Genomic DNA, 23,314 nt, shown 5'->3' with positions numbered 1-23,314 from the left:
ACAATCCAGCAATGAACTCATATTTCCGTTTCATGCCTAAAGTCACAGATAATCATATATCTTTTACTTACACAGTGGCAGATACAGATAATTGTATGGATATTCATACATGGGTGGAACTATTCTTGTTTTTATTGCATTTACAAAATGCATAAGCATATGCATCAGAAAAGGAAAAAATAAAAAACTAACACCTATGAAATATGAATCTATCATCCTATGTACATCTCTACATATTCACAAGCTATGAAAAGAACCCTGTATGTACATCCAAATCTGAATGAATTTCTAATCAAGCCTTCATCTTCGAGAAAAGAGGAAGGATCCATCCTTTGCTCTAAATCGGATAAAAGAAATACCGTAGACTATCCATAATTGCTTTCAATATGTTTGTGAACTAGGTTCTACAATAGTGACATCGACAGAGTGCTTGGAGACGATGATGTTGCTGGCGAGATCCTTTTGGAGTTGCCTAACATTTTCAGCTGTGATGATTCTACAAGTGCTCCAGTCGTCAGCTTCCATATCAACTCCCAGGTATGTGAAATGGTCTTGAACGCTCAAACTCCATGTGGAGATGCACCTAGGAAATAAACGAGGGAACAGAAATTATAATTAGAAGCTAAAAAAACCAGATTTGAGTTGTTAGGTTGTTAAAATGAGCCTCTAAACCTGCAGCAATTTGGATCTTCACCACTATCATCACATATCTGTTCGGTTATGTCGCCCTCAGAATCATTGACCCATACCTGAAATTCGAACAAGCATATTATGTGTGTACACTGTACAGGATGTAACACCACATCTCTAAAGAATATTAGCATATTTGATTTAGATTAGTATCATTGTCCCATGGAAGGTGTGCAGAGCATCTAACAACTTGCTGCACTAGGCATTGATTTTGTATTATTAATGGTAAATATAAAAAGGGTGTTAATACAAAAATTCATAAAGTGTGCTATAGTGATAAAATAGATAAAGCCAGGGCCAAGTTAAGTGTACAAGAGCGCATTCTTAATTAGCTTATGTGCAAGCCTGTGAGGCATACCTCTCTTGGGAAGTGGTGGTAAGTTAGATGGGGAAGAAAGGAGAAATAAGGGGGCAAATGTGGCACAATATCATGTCCATGTGTGACTCGAATCGTGTTGGGCACATATTTGGCAAAATAAGAGGCAAAAGCAGCATTGCCAACACGAGGCTGTCCGAAAGTCATGAGTTGAACACTATTGCTTCCAAGATTGATCTGTGGACAGAGTAAAAGAACAAGACTGTATCAGTTTACATAACAACCAATGATGGCATTCAATTTTTTTATGGAAAGAATGTGATACAGATATTACATCTATAATGTCTTAGAAGAGTCTGTAATCTGAACACTGGATGTATTAGTAAAACTTTGAGCCTCGGGGGTACTTACAGCGAGATCAAGCGCACAGAAGGATGCCATGGCTCCTCCCATTGAGTGCCCTGTAACTATGACATTGATATCTCCATATGACTGTCTTGCCTTGTGGACAGCACTTGTGATAGCTAGACGTAAAATCGTGTTATTATAGGAGGAGAAAAATCCACTGTGCACCTTTAAACAGAGAAGTGGAGATATTTTAGGGGAAAAAAAAGGCACTGATCTTCTTTTAATAAAAGGACTTAAGGAGATAGAAACACTTTGCTAGCGATAATAACCTTTGCGTTAGGCATGTTAGGATAGCTCAGATCAAGTTGTTTCCATATCAAGTCCTTGATCCAATTCTGCATACTGAGTAAGCAAATCAAGATATAAATCACATGGGAACAGGGAACAGTAACACACTGTGCAAAATCAGTGTACCTGTTTTCTTGAGTTCCTCTTATTGCAACAATTATTGAATTTAAATTATAATCCACACCAACGAATGCCTGTTACATTGTTCACCCACATAGTGTCACACAATATAAATAAAATCATTAAACGCTTAATGTACTCAAATATCATCGAGAATTTATGATATTAGTTTGAAATTTGTAAGATAAGAACCTGTAGGCAGTTCTCCACATCCACGATTAGAGATTTCATCTCAAAGCCCTATTTCAAATGTAGTCATATCAAAACTAGCAACAAATTTATCCTGTCCATGACAAAAGAAATATTTTTCCTAAAGAAGAAGAAAAGGAAAATGCTTTTATGATTCATTAAGAGGAATGGCAGATCCTGACAAGCGGACATTTGAGGTGATTCTGCCCCCAACCATCAGTAACAATATAAGCTTTACTTCGCAGTTAATGAGTATCCCTCTAAATATGAATTGAACAGAACAAACTTGAAGGCTTCTTACTTGAGTCAAGTCATTACACCTTGAGCACGTCCATGTATAAAGAGCTGTTAAATCTGTCATGTACACCTGGAGAAAACGAAGAGCCATCAGCTAAGTTCTTCTTCTTCTTTTTTCATTTTTAAAGTAGCTGATTTTATTTTGGGGCAAAAGGAGAAAACAAGAAAGAGAGACAGTTGCCTTTGTGAAATGCAAAACATGAACAGAAATGTTACCTAGAACACATACTGCTTATGTAAAAATAAGGAAAAGTTTCTTACAGCAGAAGCATATTCCACAAGAGTCATGGCAAGAGTATGGCTATAGTTCAAAGTTTGCTGAGAGTGCTGGACAGAGATATCTGTTATAATGAAAAAAGTTAGTTCACTCCAGTTTTTGATGATGAGAGCATGAATACAAACATTGATGATCAACTACATCTACTATACGAAGGTATGCAGCAGACGAACCGACATTATATTCGGTAATAAAATCAAATGTTGACAAATGAAAAGAAAATTGATTAAGGACATTTGACTTGTTTGGACATGCTTAAGATATTAAGCCCCATTTGCTCATAAGTGAAGGAAAGCCGAAAGCTGATTTCATATTCTCAATTTTTATGGCATCAAACTTATAGGAAAAGTGGCCCCAGTATCACGTTCTGGCCTGGTAAACTTGTGGTAGCTTCAAGCTCAATCTTAAACCTCAAATCAGCAGTTCCATGTGACGAGTAACTATTAATGCCCCAAAAATTGTGCTAACTGCTAGCTAAATCTTCTTGTGAAATTAAGCCCAATCGGAGTAGGTGGTGCAGAAAAAATGCTCGATCAAGTTGTGTATATAATATATGGCAGATGGCATGCAGCATATAGCAGTACTAAATAAACTTTCACCAACAGAGTGTCAAGCTTGCATTGGTGAAGGCCAAACTAAAGAATACTCTATAAATGTTTGAACTTCACATATTTCAGGATCCTGAGACAAAGTTTTATGAATGCAAAGAATCCACAAGCTGTAATGAAGTGGAATTCAAGTTTAAGGAAGCAAGAAAGAAGTTGAGAACTCAATAAATATTAGGTTTAAGGTTCAAATATGTGTTTGGAATAATAGGAATCTCTGAGCACAATTATATCCATTATCTTTCTTGCCATCAACTTCTTTATTTCCAATGTTGTTATTTTCTACTCACCCACCAACCTTGTCTTCCTTTTCAGCAATTAGGGCATCAATTATATTAGTAAGGACAGGGCAGCAAGAAATTCCAACTGTCACCCACCTACTCTTGCTCATGCATCCCCAATTACAACAGCAGAACAGCTATAACTTGGTCAACTAGTCCAGTAACTCCAGTAAATTACTGGTCATTTCATACCAAACCGACAGCCAAAACCCAGAACTTGGTAAAATCAAAAGAACAAGACAATCTCATCCATCATCAGCACTCCCCATTTCTCTAGAAAATTAAACCTTATTACAGATGCCTGCATAAGCATTGGTCTGCTTTCTCCCACCAAAGCAGTCAGTTACTAATACCTTGATTTGCTATTTGTTCTGTTAAACGTTAACCCATTTTGGAATACATTGAGGCAAACTTAGAACAATTACCCAACAAGCATCAAAATTGGAAACTTAGGGCAAAGGGTCACATGAAACTACCTCTCCCATGGGAAGCATTTGACAGCAAGAGCACCAGAGCCAACACACTGACGCATCTCCACCTCTCCATGAACCTACAGACACATCCAAACCAACCTCCCATCATCAAATGAATCAGATAAGCAAGCAAAAAAGAACCCAACTTGATGAGCCTCGAAATGCAGAGCAAACAATCCCAGAATCGAACCGGAAACTACACCAAGTTATACCCTTGCATAGTATGAACAAGAACAAAGAAGAGGAGGAACAAGATTATCAGTGGGGAGAAGAGAAGAGAAAGGAAGCTTAGGGGGCAAAGAATTTGACCTCATCCGAGCTACTACCTCCAACTCCAAGAAAGCAAGAAAGAGAGGCTGGATTGGATGAACAAAGTTACAAAACAAACAAAATCGGAGGAGGCCGAGTATTAATGCGGAGTGGGAGCCCAGCGGTCGCTTTCCCGGCGCTGTGTTTGGAGGGAGAAGAAGAGGAGGAGGAGAGAGAATCAGAATATGCGGCTCTCCCTCCTCCGGATTATGCTATGCCAATGCCAAGGCCTCAAGATGGTGGGACCCTAAAAAGACATCAACTTTCGCTGTCTCGTCACTCCTGAATCCATGATTTGTTCAACAAGATCTCGCAAGAAACCGTGCATTTCTCATATAAACAATTAAACAAACGAGCACCACTCTGTCTTTGAATAATTCTGAAGAAATTTACTGTACTACTCTTGTCACTGAATAATCTGAAGAAATTGTATCCAGGACATTCTGGATCTGAAGAAATGAGGGAGGATCGATGAATCACTGGATGGATCGCCGCCGCTGTCAGGGCAGGTGGCCGTCGCTGGCGGCTCCAGCGAGGCTTCGACGCGAACGTGAGGACGCGTAGATCGGAGAAAGAAATGGAGCCCGGATATCTCAGATTGGATGGAGCTCGTGTTTCCTAATCGTGAACGGCACCGATCGAGTGCAGAAGAGGAGGCGAACCAACACATTTGCGACGAATTACGAAGACCTAATCGATCATGAGATGATGAGAGAGACCTGCAAGAAACAGATTGCTCCCCTACTCATTTCTCCACGTAATCTCTCACCATGAGAGCACCCACAATGGTAAAGTAAGGAGCTATCTATATAAAACATATACATCTCAGCAGTAGACTAGATTAATAGTAAACCACTTTAATGGTATGTCTACATGGGTATCTATAGCTCTCTAATCCATTGTTTCGTTTTTCTATAGACTATCTCCAGGTTAAGGTTAGTAGATAGCTTTGCTCTCTCTCTCTTCATTTAATCTCTTCTAAGTAGGAAAATATGCTAACATGGATCTCTTGTAGAGAGCTTATAGATAAGCATTGTGGGTGCCCTGAGTGTTGCTTAAACACGAAGTGATATCTCTCAAAGAAAAAAAAAAGAAGAGGAAGAGCGGACTAGTGGGCCTGAAATGGGTCGCCCCCGTTCTGGGCCGTCGAGGAGGAGAGTGGTGTGGGCTATAAGCCCAGCAGAAACTGGAGGTCTTACACGAAGAGGCCCAGTTGATGGGCCGATCCATGGGAAATGTCTAGTGGGCAGGCCTGGAAGATGGAGTCGCGAGCCCACGTCGTTGTAGGCTAACAGGCCGAAACAGCAACTGCATTTGTTCGTGAGTTAAGTTTGCGATGATGACGATAAATTGATGAGATGTGTAATTTGTAAATGGGATAATTTCGTTTTTACCCCCACTTTAATGTCTAATATTGATTTTATCCCTATTTTTTAGGGTTTTCGTTTTTACCCCCACTTTTTTAACCGAAAGAGGCGTTTACCCCTGGTTTAGACGGAAGTTAGTGAGCCCGGGTTTATGGCAGTTAAGAAATAAAGAAATAAATGAAATAAAGATTTTTTGAATTTGTGATTTACCTTTTTACCCCTGGGAAATATCTAACCCTATACTAGTCGCTTCTCTCCTCTCGCACGCGGGTCACTCTCGAAACCGATCTGGGCAGCACAGGCGACGACGAATTGGGCGGCGTGCGGGCAGCGGCCAGGCGACGACGTGCGGGCGGCGGCCAGGCGCAGCTCCTCCTGCCGGCGAGCAGGCGTGCACTCTGCGCGGGCTAGGCGGCGGGAGGAGGCGATGGCTACGGCGGCTCGTCGCAGGAGGCGACGGGGGCAACCCAGCCAGGCAATGGTGGCGGCGGCAGCGAGTGGGCGGCGGCGACGAGCGGGCGTCGGCCATGCGCACCTCCTCTCGCTGGTGAGCAGGCGCGCGCTCTGCGCGGGCTAGGCGGCGGGAGGAGGCGATGGCGGCCGCGGCTCGGCACTGGAGGCGATGGCGGCTGGGAGGAGTTGCTTGAGTTTTTCTTCTTTTTTTTTGACAGGGGATGTTGCTCTAATTTGTGATTTGGATCTGCTTGATTTTGGGATGATTGCAGCTTGCTATTTGTCTTCTAGTTTTGTAAAGAAAAAGTGTCAAAATTATGCCTAAATTCTTTCAGTTTTTGTCTAAATTTTATCAAATTTGTGGCAAAAGTATGTCAAAATTTTCATATTTGTACAAGTTAGTGAGAATTGTAGAATATAGGTACAATAATTAGGGGCAAATACACAATTGATGAAGGCAAATGAACTACACAATAAGGGTAGAAATGTCTTTCCATCAAAGATTTAACGATGTTAGCTTGTCCATTGAAAGTAGGGGTAAAACTTACCTTCGGTTAAAAAAATAGGGGCAAAAACGAAAACCCTAAAAAATAGGGGTAAAATCAATATTGGACATCAAAGTGCGGGTATAAACAAAATTGCCCCTTTGTAAATAGCCGGTTGCTGCTCTATGCTAAGCATGCTCTCATGGATAATACTACTCCCTCCGTGTCATAAGATAAAGATTTTTAGACTTAAACATGGGTATTAAAAAAGCATGTAGAATTAAATAGGAGAAAGTTGTGATCGGTTTAGAAGTAGAAGTAGGTGAGAAAATTAAATGGTGAAGAGTTATAATTAGATGAGAAGAGAATATTGATGAAGAAATTGTTATATTTTGGGATAAAACTTAAGGACTAGAAGTTATTATATTTTGGGATGGAGGGAGTAGATTCTGAGCTTGCACGCTGCACATAAAGTATATATTTATCAGCTACACGTAGATTAACTGAGCCTGTAGCTCGTTAAACAAAGAACAAATTTTATTTCATTATAAAGAAAACGTACATTAATTGAGACGATTTTCTTTCGCCGATCCCAAAGCTTTTCGATTGCAAGTGCCGATGAATAACTGAGGAGTCATTAAAGTGCCGATGCATGCGCTCGGCCTGAATAACTGAGTCATTATTGTTCAGCTTGTTCTTATGCGTATCGCTTATTAGAAAAAAAAATAATTTATAGTTGAAACTTTTATATAAATGTTGCAAAATAAATTATGACTAAAGAAAAATCATAAAATTAATTTTGAAATTTAAATTTTAGCTTCTACTAATAATTAGCATAAGTGGGAAGACGGTTTGTGCTAAAAGGACAATACAAAATGCACCGACGGCAGCCAGAGTGACGCAGCACACCGCTAGCTTGAAGCTAGAGGGTGGAAAACCGATCATCAGCACATAGGCACGCATGCATATTTTTTTTTTTTTGTGGGGAAGGCACGCATGCATATATGAAGCCACAAGCGCGATCATCATCATCGCGATCATCATCATAATCATCAGCATATATGAATGTATATATGCAATGCAGCCACGACCGACTACGTAGCTGGATGCTGGTGGATGACAGTTGACACACGCATGCAGATATATGACACAGGTGGAAATTAAAGCTTGAGATATGATAGACTAATGAACAAGTAATTAATTAAGGTGGTAAAGAGTATGGTGATGGTTATTTTTAGGATTACAATTAAGTAAAAGTTAGATAATAGCTAGCTAGCCCTGTACTCGGAAGTCAATCGCTGATGTTGGGCTGCCATAGCCTGAACAATGTTTCTATTGCTGATATTATTGTACATTATGACCTTGCGATATAACTAATATAGTTGGACGTAGAATTTTAAAGACAGTGAATCCTTATATTTTAGGGTGGATAGAGCATTATCTAAGTCAGTCTTCCACGGGATATATATATCTCCAGCACCGCGCACGTGCGCACATAAACGCCCTGCGCGGTGCGGCAGCACGCGGGGAACGAAGCTGGTGAGATTTGTCTGCACCTTACCACCCCCAACCCAAAAAGGCACGTGTGTGCAGATAGATTTATATATAGCTTGCAAGCTAGCTATATGACGTGGTGCGCGCCACGTATTACATACAGTCGACACCGATCGATCGATGAGTCAGCTTGTGGCTTTGCTTGAATTGCTAGCTTAGCTGATCGATCGAATGCATGCGTGGGCGTGGCCTGCACGCGCCAGGTGAGCTGACGGGATCGATCTCGTCGTCCACCTCGCTTCCGCGGCACACGCTTGGAACGCATGGTTTGGCTGGTTAATTACTGCACATCTAAGCTTCACATACGCCACGCAACGCACACCTAAATTAATCCAGCCTCTACCTACTATAGTAAATTAACAAATTAAAAAAAGGTGTTTTTTCTCTCATTTTTTAAGGAAAAAAATGAACACGGTACGCACGAGTGTGCACTCATCTTTTTGAATGCATACGCATACATATACCCTATAAGTAGGGGATACACCTATTTTTAACACAAAACAAACATATTATTAAAATATACCCAATGTTATATTTAATGAAACTGATTTGGTGTTTAGATGTTGCAAAATTTCTTTATAAATTTAGTCAAATCTAAAAGTAGTTTAACTAGGAGAAAAAGTTAAAATGACTATATAATATAGAATAGAGGGATTAGAATATATGTGCATTGCTAAAAGAACAATCTGAATATGAATACTCAATTATTGATTTTTTTTAAATCACATGAAGCACATATATATTTTGGTTCTCGAGCCTTACCATGAAAGGTATTGAATTCTTGATGAATTAATATAAAGTGCTTCATCAAACAGTACTAGCATTGCCACACAAAGTTTTATGCTCCCTTCGTTTTAAATTACAAATCATTTTAGCTTTTTTTTAAGTCAAACATTTCTATCTTTAACCATGAATTTTTAGGAATTTATGTAGTTTAGCAACATGTGAATTTATTTTAAAAAGTATCTCATGAGTCATGATTAATTTAAAAATATAAATATTATGATGTTAAACTATATGTATTTATAGAAATTTGTTGAAGATACAAATCCTTGACCTAGAACAAAGCTACAATGATGAGTAATTTAAAACGAAGGGAGTAGTGTATCAGGAGTTCTCCTCGTAGGATAAATAAAGTAGCAATAACATAATGGAAAACACGCATATATGAAAAGAAATTATCAAAAGGAATACTATTCTCTTGATGAGAACATGATGCACGAATGCCATGTTGCAGTAATATGTAACGCGACAAATAGCAACACGGGATGCACACAAAAACATCTACCAAGAGGTAAATCGTGTGTTCGGTATGAATGCCACGCGCCAATGTTGCGTGCCATTATTGCCAACCTTCACGTGACTATAAGTAGCGTCGATCTCTCCTTCCCTCTCTCAAATCCAAATTGTGAATCGACATTGTTGATATACCACAAGATATCAATACTACTAGGTTGAACCCAATAAAATGCCCCCATGTTCTTAAGTCTAATTCTTATATTATCCCCTTCTGATATCAATCCATCCGATGTCCCATTTATGTCTAAGTGCTTCTTCTAGCTTGTGTATGAACACATGGATATCCTATGATGAATTTTCAGCTTGTGTTATTTGTTATTGCTATGCATTAGATATTGTTGTCAAATCCTTATCTATTTGTTATCTAAATTATTCTAATTTGTATTGGTATCCCATCCCATATGGCATCTATGGATTATGTCTTCCAATATTTATTGGCCTTTATTTATGATGATTTTACTTCTTCAAGAAAAAGGTATGTGTTATGTTGCAAGTGATGTCCTTTATCCTTCTCAAATGTTTCCAATTATTTATGCCATATTTAGAATGTAGAGAAAATAGAGGAATTCCACATGAATCAATTCAATTCACACATGCATGATTCAAGAAAAATATACCTTGTTTCTAACGGCAGGGTGCTATATATACAACTTAAGTTTATTATAGTTCATTTTAGTATGTGCTTGAGTTATACTTAGTTTGTTTGGCTAAACTTAGCTCAATATACCCATGCATTAGAAATAATTTAGTTCTTGTTATATATGTCTAGTAAAACCAAGTTAAAATGTGGATCAAGAAAGATTATGAAATAAGTTTTATAAATAAGTTCAACATCATTATTGAATACTCAAAAAAGAAAGGGAAAGGCAAAAAGGAAAAGGGCAAACAAACTAATGAACATTACCCAATTTCATGGACTTCTTGATTTGGAAGCACATGTGCCTTTACACGTTAAATAAGACACTATGTGACAATGCGACAAAGCCAATCTGATTTGCTTTACTCGCATAAAGAGATGTTGTATATAATAATAAACACACTGATCTCGATCATCCTCATTGCAAATCACATTAGCTAAGGCAAAAACCTTACCTACCTAGTCATCCCTACCAACCACAACATGGATATATACGAAATCTCTCTCACAAAAGAGTCTCCTATAAATTAAAAGGAAGGGTCTAGATGTCAGTTAAAGAAATGCAAACAAACAAAAGTATATACAGTTTTGAAAGTAAAGTACAAATGGGACAAAAAGGTCCTACTCATTTCAATATGTAAAAATCAAGCACCTACATCACTATAAATGCATCCATCCCTCCCCATATCAATACACCCATCACCATAACCCTCTCACATCCTTCATCATGCATTAGGACATATAGCCCTATATATGCACAACATTCATACCAATTAATGTTTAGTTTCTAACATGCATCTAGCCTAGCATTTTTCTTCTTCTTCTTCTTCTTCTTCTTCTTCTTCTTCTTCTTCTTCTTCTTCTTCTTCTTCTTCTTCTTCTTCTTCTTCTTCTTCAAAGCACATTGCAAACACAGGCTTAGCTTGCATATATACATTTTTTTGTGGCCATGGCTATGCATCATATGCATGATGTTTTTGCACAGACGACGAGCATCATCGGCCATGAAGAAGAAGAAGTAACCATTGACCCGACCAAGTGGGGCGCATGGGCTCATCGTGGCCACCGTCTCTGGGCATCCATGTCGGAGGATTTCTGGATACACGTCTACAAGGTGCAGCGGTGCCCGCGGTCGTCCAGCCACGACTGGACGTCGTGCCCCTACGCGCACAAGGGCGAGCGCGCGCGGCGGCGCGACACGCGGCGCTTCGCGTACGCCGCCGTGTCGTGCCCGGACTACCGCCCGCGCGAGGCGGCGCCGGGCGCCGTGCCCAGCTGCGCCCACGGCCTCCGTTGCCGCTACGCCCATGGTGTCTTCGAGCTATGGCTGCACCCGTCCCGCTTCCGCACGCGCATGTGCTCCGCCGGCACGCGGTGCCCTCGCCGGATCTGCTTCTTTGCCCACTCCGCCGCCGAGCTTAGGGACGATCCCAACTCCATTGCGTCAGCCATCCTCACACCGATGCCAATGCCGATGCCGATGTCGATACCGATGCGGACTCCTGATGCTGATCATCATCCCAGGGTTTCTGCTATGCGTGATCAGCTTGATCTAATCGAAGAGGCCATGAGAAATAGGCTTCGCTTGTATTCTAATGCTAATGCTAATGCTAATGTTGGTTCTTCTTCTGCTACCGCTGTTGCTACCACCACCATACCGGTGTCAACATTGGCAAATGGTGAGGGTTCAACTGGAAAAAGGTGTGGTTGCCGCCGTTGTGTGGAGGAGGAAGACGCTTTGCTCAATGGCTACCCACATTATGATCTCATCATGGACTTGGTGGATGAATAGGTAAATTAATTAATCAACCATCAATGAAGTGTTTGTATTTATGCATGTGTATATGTTGAATCTTTTTGTTTGTTCTTCGTGTAGATGGGTGTGTTACATACTCTTTTGCGATGCATTTGAAGGAGATGACACAAGCTCGCAAATTGCCAAAATGGAGAAACTTGAGCGATTTGGGATGCTTTAAAAGTTGACACCCTATACATATGGTGCTGGATCATGTATCATATTTATGCCAATTTTTACTAGAAAAGTGTATGCGTGTGCATGCATATATAAAAATATTTATGATATTGTCGTCGGGCTAGCTCCGAGCCTATATATCAAGTGGTATCATTTTCTTTACAAATATTTATTTGGAAAATTTATGCTCTTTTTATTTTAGGCATGTTTATTTGTGAACCCATAATTATCATCGACCTTGAGCAAAGCATGTGATGGCCGACCACCCATACGCATGTACAAGATAATGGAATAAAAAACACCTAATCTACATCTATCGTATGAGAATGCATACGTATAGAAACTTTTTGCAAAAAACGCACCGCTTAGCAGTTTGAAAAGCGTGCGCGTGGAAAACGAGGAGGAGGAGTTAGGAACATGTCCTACCGAACGCAGCCTTAGTCTATCTCCAGAGAGCCGGTCAGCCATCTTGGGTCATGGGGATAGGAATTTGGGTCAGCTTCAGCCATTGGGTATATTTGGAATGCAAAGACATAGAAGAAATTTGATAAGCTAGCAATGGTTTGATTCAATATTGATTTAGTAGGATCATGGTGTTCTTCACTAGTAGTATATCTCATCCCTGGACATATTAAAAAAAAGTTGGTGTGGATTGACTAATTCTTTATGAACCATATATGTTTTGTAAAGAACTTATTTTCTGTTCACAAATCTTGTATACATACATAGTACATAAAAGTTTTCTAAATCTCTGTAATCATCACACCAAACTTTACACATAACTCCTAGGAGAGGAAGGGACCTGATCAATATCTAGACCCTCTTTGAATCAAAGGAAAAAACATAGGAATTCTAGAGGATTTTATCCTATGGGAAATAATCCTATAAAGTCCTTTGAAACAAAGGATTGTTTCCTATCAATTCCTTTGAAATTCCTATGAAATGAACCTTACTAGAGCAATTTTGGAGGAAAATAAGCATGAGGTCTCACCTCATGTTTTCTTCTTCACGTATCTAAGGTTCCTACGTTTTTCCTGTGTGCTAATCAAACGACAGTTTGAAGACTTTTCCGTGTTTTAAAATCCCATAGGAATCCAATAAGTGTGGCATTCAATTCCTACGTTTTTCCTATTTCTCTGTTTTCTCAATTCTGCGATTCAAAGGGGTACCAATTGTCTACAAAATTTAAGCGGTCTGTATAGCGACAAATTACAATGACTCACTTGTGTAGACTTATCATGTGTTCTTGTCGTGTAGCTGTTACTTATAGATGTGACGCATACTCCTTTCGTTCATGAAAAAACCAATTCCTAGCGAGCTATAAATACCACATCAGCAGTTTAGGAATCATCTTTTTTATATTTTTACGGAGGTAGTGCATGTCTTCCTATGTACATAATATTACCACATTTTTTTAATGGAGGAACCGTATATAGAAATATATAATAAAACCTTCCTCCTCTTCATGCTCAAATTTTTTCAGAGGTAGCATTTCTGAAAACCACTTGTTCACAAAAAGAAAAAAGACAATTTAAAACATTTCCAGAACAAGGGTATTTACAATTTTTGGTTACAGCTACACTGTAAACACATTTATCTCGGCGTGATCATGCTAATGCTGATGTTGCACGCCGACGGCGGCGCATCGCCGCCGCCGCCGCTGGGGCGCACGTTGAAGTAGGCCGACTGCTTCGGCTCCGGCAGCTGGCTCGCCGCCTGCTCGTTGCCCAGCATCTTCACCACCTCGTCCATGGCTTTCCGATCCTCTGCGTCCTCCTGAACGCACAGAAGCGCCACCTGCATGCACGTCCTGATCGATGCATGATACCTGTCTCCCAAACATTCATCGATCAGCTCGTGCCATCTGCCATCTTTCCACAGCAGCCAAGCCTGTCAAAAGGAGATTCTTCAGATGATCGGATTCAGACAATTAATTAAATTAGAGAAGAGGAATTGATCGATAGATTGACTGACATATGCGATGAGACAGTATAGCTTTCCGTCGTTGTATCGATATGAGCCTCCAGTTCTTTTGCCACTGATGATCTCAAGTATGAGCACGCCGAAGCTGAAAACATCCGCTTTGCTCGAGCAAACGCCATCTAATGCGTACTCCGGAGCTATGTATCCACTAAAATTAGTGAAAACAAATGGTTAATCAGAAATCTTCAGATTACAAAACCAGTGAAATTAACTAGCACTCTCAATTCAATACTTTTTCCAAAAAAAAAAAAAACTAGTACTCTCAATTCAGGTCATCAGGTGTTGTGCATGAATGAAACATAGCATCAGTACGTACTACTGATTAATTAGTACTAGTAAATTAAGATTGATTCTTACATGGTTCCAACAATTCTGGTAGTACTGGATTGAGCTGCATTTGAGCCGAAAATCCTAGCGATGCCGAAATCTGAAATCTTGGCGTTCATCTCGGCATCCAACAGAACGTTGCTCGCTTTCAGGTCCCTGTGGACGACACAGACTGTCGAGTGCTCGTGAAGATAGAGCAGCCCTTGAGATATCCCATGGATTATGTGGAGACGTTTAGGCCAGTCTAGCAACTCTCGTTTGACATTATCTGCAAATTAATTTCATCAGTCTGAAACTATAGAGAAATTTTATACTAAGTTTTTATACCTCAAGGTATCTAGTAGCGGCAGACGCCAAGTTTTACAATAGAAAATGTTATACCTCCTCTACTCTCTCCGTTTCTAAATGTTTGACATCGTTGACTTTTTAGCACATGCTTGACCGTTCGTTTTATTTAAAAAATTTTGTGAAATATGTAAAACTATATGTATACATGAAACTATATTTAACAATGAATCAAATGATAGAAAAATAATTAATAATTACTTAATTTTTTTTTAATAAGGCGAATGGTCAAACATATTTTAAAAAGTCAACGTCATCAAATATTTAGAAACAAAGGGATTACACATTAAGCATATATGCAGTGTGCAAATTGATAAGAGTGGGGGTTGAATTTTGTTGGAAGTGTACCGAAGATGAACACATCTAGGCTTTTGTTTGGCATGTACTCGTACACGAGTATCTTCTCCTGATCCCCTTCGATGCAACATCCCAGTAGCCTGACCAAATTCCTGTGCTGAAGCCTTGCTACAAGCTGTATTTCGTTCTTGAATTCCAGTAGACCCTGTCCAGAGCATGCTGCAAGCCTTTTTGCTGCTACTTCAGGTCCACTAGGCATTTGCCCCTGGATTTATAGTTGCTCGACATTAGGAACAAAAAGATGTTGGTAAAAACTGATTCTTTTCTTTTGAACAAATAGACAGTGTTCAGGTTAGCTATCTTAAAAAAAAACACTTGCTTGCTACTAGTAATAGAGTGTGACTCTGGAGTCTGAACTTACTTTGTAGACAGATCCAAAACCTCCTTTTCCAAGCAAACTTTCACTTGAGAAATTATTAGTCGCATCTTTTATGTCAGAGAAATCATACAGTTTAAAGCCTGAGTTGCCCTCTTCTAACCTCCAGAGAGTTATTACATTCTGTACTGCCATAGACAGCCTTCGCAGCTCTGATCTTACTCGTGCTGAAATAGATATCCAGTGAAATAAATGTTACTACTGTTTTACACCAGAAAACATATGAATAACAAGTATTTTTTGGCAATGTTGCAATGAACAAAAATTGTACTATATGCTACCTCTTCTTCTCCTTCTCTTCAGCTCTCTGAAGAGAAAGAAGCAGGAAATGCATACGGCTACACCGGCAACAGCAACGATGATCGGCCATGTCTTGGCTGCACATGACAGCATGCAACCCAGATGGTCGCCAATTAGTATGGTTTCTTCAGCGAGTGAGAGTGAAGCTTCAGGCAATTAAGTTCAGAAAAATCTTACATTTACCTCCCGAGCTAGAACCCGATTGTTCTGCACCACAACCAAAATCATGCAGCAACCAAGCAAGCGAAACAATTTAATCAGGATATGGTGAACATTTGAAAAAAATAAAATAAAAATTGCTGTTATATTCTGCATTTCTGGTCATGGACAAGTAGGAGAACACGCACGGGTAGGCTGCTTCTGAAGATGCAGGGTCCTGTTGTCTATGTGGAAGAAGGAATTCGACGCCATCTCGTAGCGGAGGAGGCAGCGAACCCCGAGAACCCTCCCGCCAATCTGGCTCGCGTCCAGCATCCGCGGCATCTCCGAGATGATGCGCTGCAGGCAGGCGCCGCAGCGGCCGGGATCCATGTCGCGGGTGCACTGCACCAGCGCGTACACCATCGACCCTCCCTCCTGGAACCACGAGTCGCCGGTGCCGTACCTGTCCGGCTGCGCCGCCGCGTCGCGCGCCGTCGCGTTCAGCAGCGCCGCGACGTGCTCCCGGAACCTGCCGGCGACGGGGGCGTCCACCACGTTGGTGTTGTTCAGCGGCCACTCCGGCTCGTTGCCGTAGCCGGAGACGAAGTCCGCGTCGGCGAACCGGAGCTGGAAGCGGTCGTAGAAGAGCGTGACGTTCCTGCGGAGCTCGCAGAGCGGCCTGCTGCTCGTCGTCCGGTTCATGGCGGCGTCGAACGCTTCCCTGAGGTAGCCGGCGCAGAGGGGGCCCTTGGAGTCGCCGCGGCAGAGCGCGACGCCGTAGACGGCGTCCGGCGCCGCCCCGAACGACCCGGCGGCCGAGCCGTACTCCGTCGAGTTCTCGATGAGCTCCGCGGCGAGCGCGGCGAGGTTGGACTGGTACGTGCTGTTCGGCGCGTACGTCCCGTCCGCCGTGCTGGGGCAATCCTCGTAGAACGGGACCTCGCCGCCGGCTGCCGTCGACGATGTCGGTGCGTAGCAGATGATGATCACTACCAAAAGCAGCAGGAGGTGGCCAACCATATTGTGCAGCTACAGCTATAGCTAAGCTGATCGATCGAGTGTATATATTATCAAACTAAATTAGATAGCATCGTCTTCGATCAGGGGATGATCATCCATCTATATAGCAAAGAACATCTGATCATCGATAGCAGCTTTGAGGTAGCAAATTATTTTCAGAGAGTTGACTCATGCAACATGCTTATAGATTATGTAGAGAACTAACCCCTGGTTTCTGAATTCTGATGCAAACACCGTGCAAATTATTCTTTCGACGAAAGCGACCCTAGAAATATAACTGTAAGAGAAATTTCTTGGGATTGTGCAAACAATGTTGGGAAAATTCCCAGTTGACAAATTGAAGCATCCATTCATCCCGGCCGCCCCTACTGATCGGCCATCAGTTTATCCATGAAGCCTGATGAAACTGACAATCAGTAGCTAGCTGCTTCGATGCGTGAAGTTGCAATCTATTGTACGCTATCCAATCTGCAATACTAGTAAATAACTATTACTATATACTTACTTATCAATCTGTCATCCTATGATCATCCGTATATATCATATATGCAGTAAAAGTTGAAATTCCATGGTCGACTGGTGATGGTTTCGGCTTCGGATCAGTCAGCGAAAATTCAGATAAGCTTTTGTGGTTACGCTACCAAGTAGAAGTAATAACAGTAGAAGCTTCCATTTGTAACTACCACTTGTGTGCGTCTTTGGCTTGCTCTGCAAACTGAAACGGAGACAGTGGAGTTTTATATTCTTGTCCTAGTCAGACATGTTGAATACTGGTAGTACCAAGTACCAACAGTCTAGCAATACCACTGCTGCTTCAGCCTACGGCCGGCCGTATGGTATACTGTACTTAGCTGTCGTTGCGACTTAAATTGATTGGTTAACCAAGCAACATGGTTATGGACTCCCACAGAGAGACTGTGACATATATACATGGATAGCGTAATCCTACAGTATTAAGGACTGCAAATTCTGAAATACTTCCTCCGTCCAAAAAAAAAACCAATCTAGATAGGAATAGAACACCACTTAGAACAACGAATCTAGACATATGGTGTCCTATCCCCACCTAGATTAGTTTTTTTTTAGACGGAGAAAGTACTAGATGAGGAGTCATCTATTGTGTACTCCCTCCGTTTCACAATGTAAGTCATTCTAGCATTTTCTACATCTATCTAGATTTATTAACATCAATATGAATATGGGAAATGCTAGAATAACTTACATTGTGAAATGGATGAAGTAGTTTCTGAGGGGACGAAGAGTTCAAGAGTCTATGGGGTTTCTTCTAGCAGTGTCCATCTCTATTCTATACTTTCTATTCGAAGCAGGCCAAGCGCGGATGCTAGCTCCTAGAGACCATCTTTCTTTGGGAGCTCATACATAAGACCAACAGATAAAACCCTGCGTGTTACTGAGCGTATATGGTAAAAATTAAAAAAAAAGTTTAGATGAATTTATTTTTTAAGGTAAACACGAGTGACTCGTTATACTTTACATTGTATAATTTGCATCTGTGATCAAACCATTGCTAAAGAAACTATAAATAACTAAGATAATTAATATGCTTAATGATAATTCAAACCAAATATAGATCAATCTTCTACAGACAAAAACTAATGTGATGCGACGTCATTAGAGAAGAAAAAAAGAAAGACAATTCAAACCATACATTGATTATTCAAGGGATTTAAACAATTAAAGTAATGTGACTTAATGAAAAGTAACATTAATCCATTAGTGGGGATGAAACAGGCCGAGATGGAGGCTTGCGCCAGCGGTGGCCCTCTTCTTTAGATACCCCTAAACCATAATACCAAAAATCTTCACCCCTCATTTTGGACCTAACCTACATGTGGGCCCTGCATATTTTTTTTATTTTTATTTTTGACTAGGATACCACATCAGTCAAAACAATCATCTATTCCACCATGGGACCTCATTTGTACGGTTTTACCAAAATTAAGGGTAAAGATTTTTGGTATTGTGATTTAGTGATACCAATTAAAAGTCAATAAAGGCTAGAGATGATAAGTGGACTTATTTAGCGGCGGCCGGATTAGGCTGCAAGGGGATAGCCATGTACGAGCTGCCACTGTTTGGGTCGGAATGGGATACTCACGTGGAATAAGTTCACTTTAGCTCCCTCAATTTATCGCCGAATCTAAATTCATTCTTGAACTCCCAAAACCAATGCAAGGTCCTAAGGTGGTTTGAACGGCGGTTTTGGCTAACGGGACGTTGACGTGGCACTTAAAGTCAGAGAAAAAGGTGGGACCTATCAGTGAGTGTTTGGTTAAAAATAAAAAATTGTAGTGGGTCCCGCCTTCATTTTATTTTCTTTCCTTTTCTTTTCCTTTCTGTTTTCTCCTTTCTGGCATCCGGCGCTTGGTCATAGGCTGCTGTCCTTCTCCGCGCTGATGAGCCACAGGATGTGGGAAATGAAGGGAGGAGCAAAGGAGGATGATTCAACCATCGTTGTGATGCTGGTGCGTGGGAGCACGACAACGATGGTTACAGGTAGGGATCCGACGAGTGGTTGACCGGCGATAACTCGATTCGACTGCGGTGGGGATATGGAGGTGAGAGATTGGGCGCAGTGGCGCCCGTCCTCATCACTGACGCCGTCCTCCAAGCCGCCGATGTCCTCATCATCATCCTCTTTCATCGCGGACCCACCGGCGAAGTTCCTCTGATTGATCTCCGGTACACTGATGGCGGACCCAGTTGTCGTCCTATCGACCTCTCTACGCTCCCCTCCGCCTCCTCCCTGCTCATCCTTGTCCCCAACATCGCTCTTCATCGCCACTTTCCTCCTCCCTTATCCGGCCGTTGCTTGCGGGATCCCGTCACACGTCGTCTGTCGTTCGATCCCCGGTGATCCTCTATCCCTGGGTCAAAGCCCACAAGAAAGAAAGGAGAAAAGAGAGAAAAAGAGAAGGAAAGAAAAAAAAAGAAAAAGGTGGGACCAACTATATATTTTTTATTTTTAATCGGACACCCACTAACATGTGGGTCCCATTATTTTCTCTGACTTCACCCACTAACATGTGGGTCCCATTGTTTTTTCTAATTTTAAGTGCCACATAGGCACTACGTTAGCTGAAATCATCGTGCAGGCATCCGAACGAGGCCGAGGCTTCATAACTGGGGGACGCGTCGGAACGTACAACGCCGGAGCAGACGAAGACGCGCTGGCCTTACGTGTACACCGGCGGAGATCGAATCCACCATCCATCCATGGCGAATCCGCCGAAGCGAACACCAAACACCTGACGACGAGACACGACGAGGCTTCACCCGCAAGCTTGGAAAAGCCGTGCTGTTCGGTTAGTTCAGTTCAGACCAACTAACATTCCACCTAACAACGGACTCGCGATCTCGATAGAAAGAAAGTATGCAAAAAGAAGAAAAAAAGTACGGTTTTTTTGGACACCAACGCACGTCGACCAGGTTGATTTGCCGTCGCTTTTCCCCAAACATGCAGATCATGCAGGTCGCAGATGAGTTTACAAGGTTTGAAAAGTTGAAACCCGAAGGTTTGAGAGACTATTGTTTGCTAAACCACCATATCTATCTCGCTGACCACAGAACATCAACTGTCAAAACCAAATAACACCTGCACGCAAAACCACATTATTATTAGCCTACCAACTCCATCATACGATCAATTTAATCACTCCATTTCCAGTTTGAGCTAATAAACTAGCAATCTGCACTGAGCGTACGTACGTCCTTGCTGCTCACTATCATGAACAAACAGTAGCTAAGCTAGCTATAGCTACGTTTTTGTTCATATGCTGTTGTTGCTGCCGGCTGCTTGGCCGCGGGGAAGCATGGCGGCGGCGATGGCGTTCCTCGCGGTGGTCTGCGCGGCGGCGATGGCGGCGGTGAGCGGAGCGGAGGAGGTGTACGAGTTCGGCTCCGGCGCGTCGTTCATCTTCGGGGACTCGCTCGTCGACGCCGGCAACAACAACTACATCCCCTCGCTGTCCAAGGCCAACATGACGCCCAACGGCATCGACTTCGCCGCCTCCGGCGGCATGCCCACCGGCCGCTTCACCAACGGCCGGACCATCGCCGACATCATCGGTAATTGAACATTTCAGTATTTCAATGAATGCATGTCATTTCAAACTGATGAATCAGATTGAATACTGTTCTTTAATTTGTCCGAATTCAGGAGAAATGTTGGGCCAGACGGACTACTCGCCGCCGTTCCTCGCCCCGAACACGACCGGCGGCGCGCTGCTCAACGGCGTCAACTACGCGTCAGGAGGCGCCGGGATTCTCAACGGCACAGGAAGAATCTTTGTGGGTTAATTAATTTCTTCAGACAAAATTTAATTTCACATCGATCTTGTTAATTGCATGCACAAGAAACTCATATATAGATCGATATTTCTTCAAATTAATTATCTCTTGTGGATTATTCAGGTGAACAGGATCGGAATGGATCTTCAGGTGGATTACTTCAACATCACGAGGAAGCAGCTGGACGATCTCCTGGGGAAGGCGAAGGCGAAGGAGTTCTTGAAGAAGAAGGCCATCTTCTCCATCACCGTCGGGTCCAACGACTTCCTCAACAACTACCTCATGCCCGTCCTCTCCGCCGGGACCCGTGTCGCCGAGTCGCCCGACGGCTTCATCAACGACCTCATCATCCACCTCCGGGAGCAGCTCACGGTTCGTAAATACTCACTCCATTTCAGGATATAAAATATTTTGATTTTGGTCAAATTCAAACTATATCAAGTTTGACTAATTTTACAGACGAATATAGCAATATTTATAAAATTAAATTAATTTTATTAAATCAATAATTGAATATATGTTCATAATAAATTTATCTTTGGTTGAAAATATTATTACTTTTTTCTACAAACTTAGTCAAATTTAAGGTAGTTTGACTTTGACTAAAATTAAAACGTCTAACCTGAAACGGAGGGAGTACCCAGCTAGTGACATCGGGTTTGTTCACTTTGATGTCATTTTCAACCTTACCAAATTTTGGTAAAGTTGCTAAAAAAGTGGTTATATTTAGTTTGCTGCTAAATTTTGATATCTATATAAGAAATCCTGCCATTGTCAAAATTTGGTAAGGTTTTTTTATATTAAAGTGAACAGGCCCATCATCTACATTATGTTGGATCGATGGCCGGAGACTGACTGACTGGTCAACGGCGGCGGCAATGGCGGGCTCGCCGCCGTTGATTGTTTCTGCATCCAGAGGCTGTACACGCTGGACGCGAGGAAGTTCGTGGTGGCGAACGTGGGGCCGCTGGGGTGCATCCCGTACCAGAAGACGATCAACCGCGTCGGCGAGAACGAGTGCGTGAAGCTGCCCAACCAGCTCGCCTCGCAGTACAACGGCCGCCTCCGGGAGCTCCTCATCCAGCTCAACGGCGACCTCGCCGGCGCCAAGTTCTGCCTCGCCAACGTCTACGACCTCGTCATGGACGTCATCACCAACTACGACTCCTACGGTGAGCTATAGCTAGCTAGCTGCTCAACTTTCATCGCCATAGCTTTCGACGAGTTGATCGATCGATCGATCGATCTCAAGGTAGAAGACGAGGTTGGGTTTTTGCAGGGTTCGAGACGGCGAGCATGGCGTGCTGCGGGAACGGCGGGACGTACGACGGGATGGTGCCGTGCGGGCCGGCGTCGAGCATGTGCGGCGACCGGAAGAGCCACGTGTTCTGGGACCCGTACCACCCCAGCGAGGCGGCGAACCTGGTGATGGCCAAGTACATCGTCGACGGCGACAGCAAGTACATCTCGCCGATGAACCTCCGCAAGCTGTTCTCCCTCTAGCCTTACTAGCACTCCATTGTTAATTACCGCGATTGATGTCGAGCTTGCATTTTGATTCGCATGTGTAATTGTATCTGATGCTTTTGGTGTTTTTGCACGCGAATTGCGAGATTTGGCATGCAATTTGCAGTGTGTAAATGTTCAATTCAGTGACAGATTGCAGGTTTGCATATATGATTTTTCGGGTTTTAATTTTTAAAAGGGACTACCTATTGACTTTTCGACATATCTGAAACTTCAAATCTAACAGATTTTTCAACCCATGGATACAACCCGTTTTCAATGAAATAAAAAAAAAGGACAACATATAAAAATCGTAAATCTAAAGAAAAAATAGTTGTTAAAAAAATTCTAATTTTGGTGCATTTTAACTAAGCGTAAGTGTTCTGTAAGTAAGTATAAATTCTCTGTAACTACAAGTTGCGTTGAAAAAACACAAATCTTGATACAATATCCTATGGAAGAAAAACCGAAAGATAAAAGCCTAAAAATCTGTCACAAGTGAAATTGCAAAACCGTTTGTGAAATCTGTTTAGGATTTTTGCCCTTGTGCAGTTTCTATAAAGGAGTGGCATAAACCCAAAGCGAAACGTGGACATGTATGCACCATTGGATCATATACGAGCGAACC

General features: G+C 42.0%; 5 protein-coding genes across 10 annotated transcripts; 2 read left to right on the top strand and 3 right to left on the bottom strand.

The window, feature by feature from the left end:
• Nucleotides 1-28: 28 nt before the first annotated feature.
• LOC4344227 (lipase) lies at nt 29-4,976 on the bottom strand. 5 transcript variants are annotated; one of them, XM_026027254.2, is made up of 11 exons: nt 4,647-4,976; nt 3,948-4,021; nt 2,570-2,649; nt 2,313-2,378; nt 2,015-2,062; nt 1,829-1,896; nt 1,684-1,756; nt 1,418-1,579; nt 1,049-1,243; nt 673-749; nt 29-583 (listed from the first exon to the last, which is right to left on the bottom strand). In XM_026027254.2, the coding sequence occupies exons 2-11, from the start codon at nt 4,015-4,017 to the stop codon at nt 382-384; spliced, it is 1,041 nt and encodes a 346-aa protein (XP_025883039.1). In that variant the 5' UTR covers nt 4,018-4,021; nt 4,647-4,976; the 3' UTR covers nt 29-381. The 5 variants fall into 5 exon arrangements, with proteins under 5 accessions (XP_025883039.1, XP_025883038.1, XP_015645112.1 ...); XM_026027253.2 differs by having other exon boundaries at nt 4,734-4,976; XM_015789626.3 differs by lacking the exon at nt 4,647-4,976 and adding an exon at nt 4,254-4,568.
• Nucleotides 4,977-9,691: 4,715 nt separating this feature from the next.
• On the top strand, nt 9,692-12,186 carry LOC4344226 (zinc finger CCCH domain-containing protein 37-like). Of its 2 annotated transcripts, XM_066312038.1 has the most exons (3): nt 9,692-9,886; nt 11,034-11,840; nt 11,925-12,186. In XM_066312038.1, the coding sequence occupies exon 2, from the start codon at nt 11,130-11,132 to the stop codon at nt 11,838-11,840; it is 711 nt and encodes a 236-aa protein (XP_066168135.1). In that variant the 5' UTR covers nt 9,692-9,886; nt 11,034-11,129; the 3' UTR covers nt 11,925-12,186. The 2 variants fall into 2 exon arrangements, with proteins under 2 accessions (XP_066168135.1, XP_015645814.1); XM_015790328.3 differs by lacking the exon at nt 9,692-9,886 and having other exon boundaries at nt 9,917-11,840.
• Nucleotides 12,187-13,486: 1,300 nt separating this feature from the next.
• Nucleotides 13,487-15,779, bottom strand: LOC107277921 (cysteine-rich receptor-like protein kinase 19). The gene is made up of 6 exons (XM_015790808.3): nt 15,690-15,779; nt 15,394-15,575; nt 15,024-15,237; nt 14,361-14,598; nt 13,995-14,151; nt 13,487-13,910 (listed from the first exon to the last, which is right to left on the bottom strand). Exons 2-6 carry the CDS (start codon nt 15,541-15,543, stop codon nt 13,614-13,616), a joined length of 1,056 nt encoding a protein of 351 aa, XP_015646294.3. The 5' UTR covers nt 15,544-15,575; nt 15,690-15,779; the 3' UTR covers nt 13,487-13,613.
• Nucleotides 15,780-16,029: 250 nt separating this feature from the next.
• On the bottom strand, nt 16,030-16,981 carry LOC136357466 (cysteine-rich receptor-like protein kinase 6). Its single transcript, XM_066312729.1, has one exon. It carries the CDS (start codon nt 16,867-16,869, stop codon nt 16,030-16,032), a length of 840 nt encoding a protein of 279 aa, XP_066168826.1. The 5' UTR covers nt 16,870-16,981.
• A 3,544-nt stretch (nt 16,982-20,525) lies between these two features.
• LOC4344225 (GDSL esterase/lipase At2g23540) lies at nt 20,526-22,857 on the top strand. Its single transcript, XM_015790078.3, has 5 exons — nt 20,526-20,958; nt 21,050-21,180; nt 21,304-21,552; nt 22,097-22,352; nt 22,460-22,857. Exons 1-5 carry the CDS (start codon nt 20,664-20,666, stop codon nt 22,681-22,683), a joined length of 1,155 nt encoding a protein of 384 aa, XP_015645564.1. The 5' UTR covers nt 20,526-20,663; the 3' UTR covers nt 22,684-22,857.
• Nucleotides 22,858-23,314: the final 457 nt, after the last annotated feature.

The sequence above is a fragment of the Oryza sativa genome, chromosome 7 (genome assembly GCF_034140825.1).
Source record: "Oryza sativa Japonica Group chromosome 7, ASM3414082v1".
Taxonomy (NCBI): domain Eukaryota; kingdom Viridiplantae; phylum Streptophyta; class Magnoliopsida; order Poales; family Poaceae; genus Oryza; species Oryza sativa.
This window is presented reverse-complemented; position numbering and strand designations above follow the sequence as displayed.

What these genes read in the sequence shown, in the direction of transcription:
- LOC4344227 (XM_026027252.2), bottom strand. Translation starts at nt 4,053, where the DNA reads ATGATGGGAGGTTGGTTTGGATGTGTCTGTAGGTTCATGGAGAGGTGG. An exon ending in TTGTGGAATATGCTTCTGCT is followed by an intron (nt 2,379 to 2,569) that starts GTAAGAAACTTT and finishes CGTTTTCTCCAG; the next exon opens with GTGTACATGACAGATTTAAC. An exon ending in ACCACCACTTCCCAAGAGAG is followed by an intron (nt 750 to 1,048) that starts GTATGCCTCACA and finishes TTCGAATTTCAG; the next exon opens with GTATGGGTCAATGATTCTGA.
- LOC4344226 (XM_015790328.3), top strand. Translation starts at nt 10,998, where the DNA reads ATGGCTATGCATCATATGCATGATGTTTTTGCACAGACGACGAGCATC.
- LOC107277921 (XM_015790808.3), bottom strand. Translation starts at nt 15,543, where the DNA reads ATGGCAGTACAGAATGTAATAACTCTCTGGAGGTTAGAAGAGGGCAAC. An exon ending in GTTTTGGATCTGTCTACAAA is followed by an intron (nt 15,238 to 15,393) that starts GTAAGTTCAGAC and finishes CTATAAATCCAG; the next exon opens with GGGCAAATGCCTAGTGGACC. An exon ending in CCTAGATGTGTTCATCTTCG is followed by an intron (nt 14,599 to 15,023) that starts GTACACTTCCAA and finishes ATTAATTTGCAG; the next exon opens with ATAATGTCAAACGAGAGTTG.
- LOC136357466 (XM_066312729.1), bottom strand. Translation starts at nt 16,869, where the DNA reads ATGGTTGGCCACCTCCTGCTGCTTTTGGTAGTGATCATCATCTGCTAC.
- LOC4344225 (XM_015790078.3), top strand. Translation starts at nt 20,664, where the DNA reads ATGCTGTTGTTGCTGCCGGCTGCTTGGCCGCGGGGAAGCATGGCGGCG. An exon ending in GACCATCGCCGACATCATCG is followed by an intron (nt 20,959 to 21,049) that starts GTAATTGAACAT and finishes GTCCGAATTCAG; the next exon opens with GAGAAATGTTGGGCCAGACG. An exon ending in ACCTCCGGGAGCAGCTCACG is followed by an intron (nt 21,553 to 22,096) that starts GTTCGTAAATAC and finishes TTCTGCATCCAG; the next exon opens with AGGCTGTACACGCTGGACGC.